Source organism: Nicotiana attenuata, chromosome 1 (genome assembly GCF_001879085.1).
Source record: "Nicotiana attenuata strain UT chromosome 1, NIATTr2, whole genome shotgun sequence".
NCBI classification, from domain to species: domain Eukaryota; kingdom Viridiplantae; phylum Streptophyta; class Magnoliopsida; order Solanales; family Solanaceae; genus Nicotiana; species Nicotiana attenuata.
This window is the reverse complement of record NC_031989.1, coordinates 51140138-51148253: the sequence shown is the minus strand read 5'-3', so window position 1 is coordinate 51148253 and position 8116 is coordinate 51140138. Positions and strand designations below refer to the sequence as shown.

At 35.5% G+C, this 8116-nt stretch overlaps 2 protein-coding genes across 3 annotated transcripts in view; both read left to right on the top strand.

The window, feature by feature from the left end:
* LOC109226459 (sphingoid long-chain bases kinase 2, mitochondrial) overlaps nt 1–4293 on the top strand; it is a 5205-nt gene extending 912 nt beyond the window's left edge. The window contains exons 3-12 of the mRNA XM_019391219.1: nt 729–782; nt 859–918; nt 1508–1585; nt 1725–1771; nt 1865–1905; nt 2087–2171; nt 2788–2902; nt 3069–3191; nt 3297–3397; nt 3928–4293. Of these exons, the coding sequence (XP_019246764.1) occupies nt 729–782; nt 859–918; nt 1508–1585; nt 1725–1771; nt 1865–1905; nt 2087–2171; nt 2788–2902; nt 3069–3191; nt 3297–3397; nt 3928–4057 (834 nt within the window). The 3' untranslated portion in view covers nt 4058–4293. The remainder of the gene's footprint in view (nt 1–728; nt 783–858; nt 919–1507; nt 1586–1724; nt 1772–1864; nt 1906–2086; nt 2172–2787; nt 2903–3068; nt 3192–3296; nt 3398–3927) is intronic.
* Nucleotides 5062–7830, top strand: LOC109226446. 2 transcript variants are annotated; one of them, XM_019391197.1, is made up of 4 exons: nt 5062–5518; nt 6664–6818; nt 6926–6992; nt 7100–7830. In XM_019391197.1, exons 1-4 carry the CDS (start codon nt 5143–5145, stop codon nt 7243–7245), a joined length of 744 nt encoding a protein of 247 aa, XP_019246742.1. In that variant the 5' UTR covers nt 5062–5142; the 3' UTR covers nt 7246–7830. The 2 variants fall into 2 exon arrangements, with proteins under 2 accessions (XP_019246742.1, XP_019246750.1); XM_019391205.1 differs by having other exon boundaries at nt 5064–5518; nt 6718–6818.

Below are 8116 nucleotides of genomic sequence, written 5' to 3'. Positions count from 1 at the left end.
AGTCGTACTCAAAACGACACAACTTTCCTTTATTTCTACCCTTTTTCGTTAAGTACGTTCAACTCCGTTACCACCCCCCCCCCCCCCCCCCAAAAACCCAGTTTTCCTGCAATCTATGGCTGTTTTGGCGGATACCACTGTTATGACACGGAAAGATGCCTTCTGTTAGTAGACGATGTGAGAATGTTCATATAAAGTCAAGAACTTTAACATACGGTAGTGGTCAATGCTAAGAACCACTTTCAAAATTCTCACATACCAGGGTTGTTAGACTTCTCATGAACTAGATTGTATATGTTGAGTTAAATTTTCATTCCAGTACTTGCGGAAATTCAGGGTTTTGGTCAATGTAAGTTCTTACAACACGTCAAGGCTTTAAAAATGAATGTAGTGATGAAGCACATATTGGTAACATCTCACTTTTGCATGCACGAGTATCCAAGAGATCCTTACAATCTCATTCTATGTTCTCCCAGTAAATACTAGAGAACCTAACATTTTTCAGCCTGTTCATATTCTCAATGCTAAATTAAATATGGTGGGAGTATCATATAAGTTGATTATGGTAAGAATTTTCAACTGGTAGGATATACCGGTCCTACATGTAACAGATCGACGTGCTGTAACTTAAATGGAAATAAATGTCAAATGCAATGGCGCTGCTCCGATAGACTATAGTTCTTTATTAATGATTGTTTAGGTGAAAAAGTTCTCTCTATTTTGACCAGATATGCGAATCTTTAACTTCAGGTCCTTCTCATGCCATTGATATAACAAGAGAGGTAAACACCTAAACATCTCTGCTTTAAGCTAGTATCAGGTGGAATGCAGAAACTTTTATCTCAATTGTACTGTCAGGCTATCCGTGAAGGAGCTGATGCTGTAATTGCAGTGGGCGGTGATGGGACTCTTCATGAGGTGCATCCTGCTTCTTTCTTGAAATCTAAAATCTCTTCTTTCTGCTTTCACTCATCTGCACACATACATGTAGTTAGCACAAAAGAAGGAAACAGAAAGGAGTCGTGTGGCTTGTGTTTGGCTATCACTTAAATTTCTATATTTGTTTTTCCTCATTTGCCTCTGAACCTCTCATGGACTAAGCTTTTCAGTTGTCTTTTCTTCTAAGGTTCATCCAGCCTTAAGACACTTAGATAGTATTCTGGCACAGATAAGAAGGAAATTAATAACTCGCATTTCTTCTAGTAGCCTAGAACTGCTATCCAGTAAAAAACTGTCAAGTAACAAATAAACAGCTGGTGAAATATTGTTCATGTAAGTTTCTCTCACCTGCCATTATGGGTAGCTGGTGGTAGCATATCATCATTTTGGCTAGTCATAAAACTCCCTAATCAATTTTTCCTTGAAATTGTCTTAATGCTCGCTTTTCTTTGCTGCAACTTCTATGACTGCTAGCAGATATTATAGCTCAAACAGGGTTTCATGTTTTTTTCCCCTGTTGGCACATGATGTCTGTGCTCACTATTAACTTTTTGCTCAATTATTTCAGGTTGTTAATGGCTTCTTCTGCAGTGGAAAACCTGTTTGTAATCATGATATGAACTCCAGTCATTCAACTGCTCTTGGCGTAAGTCATCATTGGCTGATTGGTGTTGTTTACATCAAATTGAAAAGCTTATCTTGAGATTTTATATGTTAGTTGCATCATAAACTGCTTGGTATCAATTACCATGTGAAGATACCTAAATGGTCTCCTTTCTTAACAGATAATCCCCTTAGGTACTGGATCTGACTTTGCCAGGACGCTTGGCTGGTAACTGGAACTTCTGCTGTTTTTGTAGCTTAATTTTTTGTCATTTCCTTGCATAGCGTATCGGTATTTATAGATGGTCTTGCTTCTCATCAGGAAAAATGATCCTCATGACGCCATAGAACGCATTGCTAAAGGTACTTGGCAGAAAGCCTCCATCTCTTGCTGTAGAAACTTCTGATCTGAAACATCATTTTTTCTTCTAATAAAAAGGAGAGAAAAAGAGATGTCCTACTCAATAGTAACAGCTTCAGTATTTCTATCCTTCGCCCTTCTCCTTCCTTTTGCTGAAGAAAGTCTGATTTAGGTCTTTTGTAGGGCTGAAATCCAAAATTGATGTTGGATGCATAACTGGAGAAATTGGAGAATCCCATTATTTCATCAATGTTGCTGATATTCATCTGTAAGGACAGTTTCTGAAGATTCCCAAGTCTAAGGTTATGTTTGACATTTGGTGAGGGGAGGAGGGGAGGGGAGGGGAATCTGCAATAATGGCTCCATTCCCACTTTTCTATTTTTTGGATTGGTAATTCCTGTATTGCTGCTGATTTCATTGCTCCGGCACCCCCATAAAATTGTGATTCTTGTTAAGGTGCGAGTGAGGTTAATTCTTAGGAAGATTAGACAGGCTAGTCGTGTCCTTACATTCACCATAATCTACTCTATTCTATTTCCCTTGTATTTACCCCTTCAAGGCATTGAGTCTTCACCAAAATTAGGCATTGAATATAACGATTGGACAGGCTAGTCGTGTCCTCTACATTCTCTGGATTTACTCCAGTCTGTTCTCCTTGTATTTGCCCCTTCAAGCAATTGAGTCTTCACCAAAATTAGGCATTGCATGAAAAGGGGAACTGATTCTAGCATATAGCAAATTGTGGGAAAGGAACTAAAATTTCTGGCTTTGTCGCCTTCATTCCATTCTTAGTGAGTAGTCTTATTCTTGTGTGCCAATGCAGTTCTAGCTTCTGATCAGGAAATACATCTGATTGAACCTTGTAACTTTTAATGTTTCACAGAAGCGCAAAAGCAGGTTATTATGCCTCAAGGTACAAGAAATTTGGAAACTTATGTTATGTTATTGGTGCTTTGCAAGCTTTCTTTCGGCACCACAACCAAGATTTAAGGATCAAGGTCAGTTTGGTTTACCACTTTACCTGCTGGAGTTGGGTATTTCTCAATTATTTGCAGCAAGGGGGGTCGTTCATTTTGCAATGCTCTGCATAGTCAATATACATTAGTCAGTCTTTCTGCTTTGCTTGTTCTCACTTATCAGTAGAAAAACAACATGATGATCTAGGTTGATGAGGGGGGATGGGAAGTATGTTCCCAAGTAACTGCTCTTTGCATTGGGAATGCAAAATATTTTGGTGGCGGAATGAAGATTACACCAAATGCCAACCCCTCAAGCGGGGATTATGAGGTGGAATGATTTCTCTTTCCCTGTCCTTGGTCATCATTTTCAACATCTCTGTTTTCCAAGAACTGTTTAGACGTGACTTACTATGACTAATTACTTTTTGTGCAGGTGGTCATCCTGCAGGACTTCAAGTGGTATGATTTCATTTTCAAAATGCATAAGCTGTACAATGGGACACACTTATCAGTGAAAAATGTATCTTCAAGAAGGTATAGCGCCACTGCTTCAGAAAGAAAAAAACATTTCTCATCTCTTCTTCAAATTTATATTGTGAATTCCAGGTTGCCCATTGCTTACTGTAGTGCAACAGTGCATGTTGCATCACTACAGAAGTCAGTTTATACATAGTTACTGAGTTTTGTTTCAGCTTTTGAGAAAGTATATCTATATGATTCTGTGTTTTAACACAGTCTTGGGGGTTTCCCAGGTCATATACCACAATTTCCATAAGAACCTCCAATAATCACTTTAAGGGGTCTTTGTGTATTCATATTTGAATCACGACTCTCATCTGTGACAGTTACTTTTCCTTCTCTTCGTCTACGTTTCCTTATTAAGCACTTTAATGAAAAGGCTCTTTGTCAAAGTATAAAAGTAGAGGAGTATAAATTTCTCCGGCAATTTTTTATTTGTACATGATTCATTTGACATATGAGACACTAGAAGTGAACTGTTTATAATCTACTTAGCTTGGTTTTTTGTTTATGAGATTCTTCAACAGTTTTATTTGTCTTTGCAGGGCACGTTCAATTGAAGTCGAAGAGATTGGAAGCAATAGCTCAATATATGTTCAGTCTGATGGAGAATTCTTAGGATTCCTTCCTAGGAAGTTTTCTTTACTACCTGGTGTTATTGAACTGATTTGCTAATCTTAAAGAAAAAACTTAATGAAAGGACATGATTTTGGAAATAATTTAGTAAGCAGTTTTAGGACTTCATTTTGGAGGCAAGTTGGTATATTTCATGTGTACTCATAGTTGCAGAAGATTGAACCCACTGGAAATGCTAGATATTTGAACTGGTCTTGTTAGCATTTCATTGTCTACACACAGTTAATTGCTGCAATAATTTGTAGAAATTCAGATTAGTTGTTTGCTTTTTTTTTTTTTTAAATGTTCTTCTAACACGCACTTAGGAGTTGTTTGGTTACCTGAGTTATCACAAATTGTTTTGCTATTAAATTTTGCATCAACAATGAGTTTTTGGGTGGCTTTTTGGTTTCTCTTATTGACAATATCCAAATTTTTTATACGAATTTCTGTACCATTTGTAAATGTGAAAAATGACCATTATATTATCACTTGTTTAGTTAGATATTATCTCTAACATATTTCTAGCAAAGTGTTTGAAATATTTCTTTATTGCAAATTATCATATTTAGTGCAATATTTCTTTATTTATCTCATACTTAAGCATGTCTCATTTTAAATTCACTTAAAATTAGTTCTTTGTATGAGATAATTGAATATTGATATTATAGATTTATTTTGATTATTAATTGTAGTATGCTACTCATTTCAATAACAGAGGAAAACAACAATATTGTTTAAATTGGTAAGGTAGCTAAGTTTATTATGATGATAACAAATGAGAATATTATAATGATTATTATTTTTCGAATTACGATCCATGTATAATTTGACTAAGAATGTAATGCTCGGTGAGTGTCTTGATCAGTACATTTGTATATTCTAACAGAGAAAATTTGAAATGTTAGTATTACAATATAAGCCAAGTTTATATTTTGTTGGGAGTATTACTAATTCTTAAAATAACAAATATTCCATTAATGAAAAAAGAGAAAAACAAAATTTCCTCTTAAGTCAATTCGTTTTTTGCCGCCTCAAATCTTTGCGTGGTCAATATTTAGTGAGGACAGATATTTTACAAGGCAAAACATGGGACAAATAGTTCAATTTCAAATTCCAACTACCTAACTTCTCTGTGTCTTGCTATGGCAACTTTTACTTCTTTTGCTATCAGAATTCCCAATCTTCAGTCCAGCGACCGACGTTCTATTTTCCAGCCAAATGGTAGTCAGAAAATACATAAGCTGTTGCGATGCAATGCTGAAAACTCAACAAGTAACTCATCCAACAGTACTAGCACTAGCAGCCAGGATTCTGAACCCGACAATTTGCTGCTGAAGATGGCTTGGTATGGTTCTGAATTTCTTGGCATTGCTGCATCCTTTTTCCGTTCTCCGACGGATGCTGAAGTTTCTTCTGAGGGAAATTTGGAACTTGAAATTGATGAGTCTGGACTTGTTGATCGTGCCCTTGTGGCTGATACCATTAAAGCTGACTTCCAAAGATCCTACTTTGTTACAGGTAATCTGTTTGAAGACAATTAACTAACATTTTCAAACAATGGATAAGTCAGAATTAATTCGAAATTAGTTGGGATCGGCTATATTGAGGGAGGGAAAAGGTCGAAATTTATACAAAATGATCTAACTTTGCCCTTTGGGGTCAAATATAACCTTGCCGTTAACGAATGAGCTCGTATATCTAGATTCCAAATTCTCATTTCTTGTAGCGTGATACTATTTGTATTTAGTTGGTTTGTTGAGTAGTCCCTCCGTCTCATAATCTCCTCATATTATGTGTTTCTCTTTACACGCCCTTAAGAAATATTAATTAGGAAAGAGATTGGACTATTTTACCCCTATTTATGTATTAAAATATAATCTCTCTTCATTGAATATTTATTCTATTTATGTGTTATTTCTATATTCAATACTCCCTCCGATCCAAAATAAATGATTTTTTAGCTGTTTTCACACAAATTAAGAAATCCATCTTTTAGCATTAATTAGCAATGAAATTGACCATATTAACCTTTTGCTATCTCTTCACATAAATACTCTTAACACACACTCCAAGGGCAATGTAGGAAAAAAATAATTAATTCATTCTTGAAATCTGAAAAAGTCACTTATTTTGGACCATAAAAAAAAGCCAAAAAATCACTTATTTTGGAGCGGAGGGAGTAACAATTATTACTAAGGGTAAAAAAGGAAAAAAACAATTAATTTTGTCTTGGACTTCTAAAATGACAAATAATTTGAGACAACTATTTTTAGTAATCATGACTATTAACGAGGCAGAGGGAGTATTACTAAGGAATAATAGCTTTTGGAGATTTCGGTTGTAGCTATTGGGAAAGAAGAAAATCTTGAAATAAGTTCCGCGCTCTATCTTCTGATAAGAATAAATAAATTAGTGATAATGATATTACTAATTGATCCAAGTTTTCAAGGCGATTACAAATAAGCAGCAAGAAAAGCAGTCAGTAATATACTAAGCCTAATGCTAAAGCAGAAATAATGCTTAACAAGAAGAGCTAAACTGAGCCCTATATATTAAGGTACAATAAGTTGTATCCAAAACTTGACAATTTGCTGTTTATAACTTGAACGATTAAGTATTGACACTTGCAAATCATATTAGCTTAAAAGTGTTATGCTATTCAGGAAACCTGACCCTTAATGCATATGAAGAGAATTGTGAATTTGCGGATCCAGCAGGTTCTTTCAAAGGGCTTAGTCGGTTTAAAAGGAACTGCACTAATTTTGGTTACCTTGTGCAAAGATCAAATATGAAACTCATGAAATGGGAGGACTTTGAGGTTAGTTCACACTTGAATTGGATAGCACTAATACTTTGTTTCTTTTTATAAGATAAAATTCTTGCTTAATTTTGATGTTTACAAAGTGCACGTGTCTCCAAATATAGGAGAAGGCGATTGGTCACTGGCGTTTCAGTTGCGTACTGTCATTTCCTTGGAAGCCCATTCTTTCAGGTTTGTGAAATCGATGCTTCAGACATATAGAGAAAACTTTAATTTTCTTCTTGTTATTACTGAGGTTGTTGTCTGTGCTCTTAACTCTTAATTGTATTCTGTTGCAGCAACTGGTTATACAGAATACTATTTCAATGAGAAATCTGGAAAGGTATGCAGGCATATAGAGCATTGGAATGTCCCAAAGATGGCTCTTCTGAAACAAATCATAAGGCCTAGTAAGGGAATATGGCAGAAAAAGGCCAGTGGTTGAAGTAGTAATAGCTAATGATCCCTGTAAATTACAAGCCTCAAACTGGCTCAAAAACACGACATGAACAAGAAGAATATAGACAGTACCAATCCCCACTAGATTTATACTTTTTAAGGGGAGGAAGGTCTGTTATGAGAATGGTGTCGGAAAAGTATTAAGGATGAGAATCAACACTCCTGGAACATGTGCCCTTGCGCATTAAGGTCAATACAAGTGTTTCAGAAGTAGGGGATAGATTTTTCTTGCAGCATTTCACGACCAATATAAACTTTGGCCTTTAGATAAGAAGTCTCCCTTTGAGTGTTAAGTCTTGCAGTTGGTCATATATATCATCACATATGTTGAATGAACTAGGCTTTAGGTACATATTAAATACAGAGAGTGTGCAAGTATCTGAAATAAATTTGTAGAGTTTTTTATTAAGTGTATTTATATTGTTTAGGCCGGTTCAACAGATTCACACATACAATTATGCTGGCTCATGAGGAATATAGAGAGAATTAGACGCATTCTCCCTTATACTCTGAATGTTGTTATTCTTCTTAGAATAGAAAGAGTTACTATTATATTGTTCGAGTGATAGTACATTGATATTCTTCATTTAACAAAATTTCCTCACTATAAGTTTATATGAAACATATAAGATCTTGCATTCTTTCTTGTATATCCCTCTTTCAAAGTATAAGAAGATTAGGAGCTCACAGCCTCACATGAAGCATTGTGTTAGCTTTTTCTATACATGGCAATATATGTAATCTGGAGCTCCTTTCAATTTCAGACCCAAAAAAGAAAAAGGAAAAAAAAGACTCAATGTGGGGGGGGGGGGGGGGGAGGGGTACGTAACAAATAAGTAGACATAGAATATCACGTA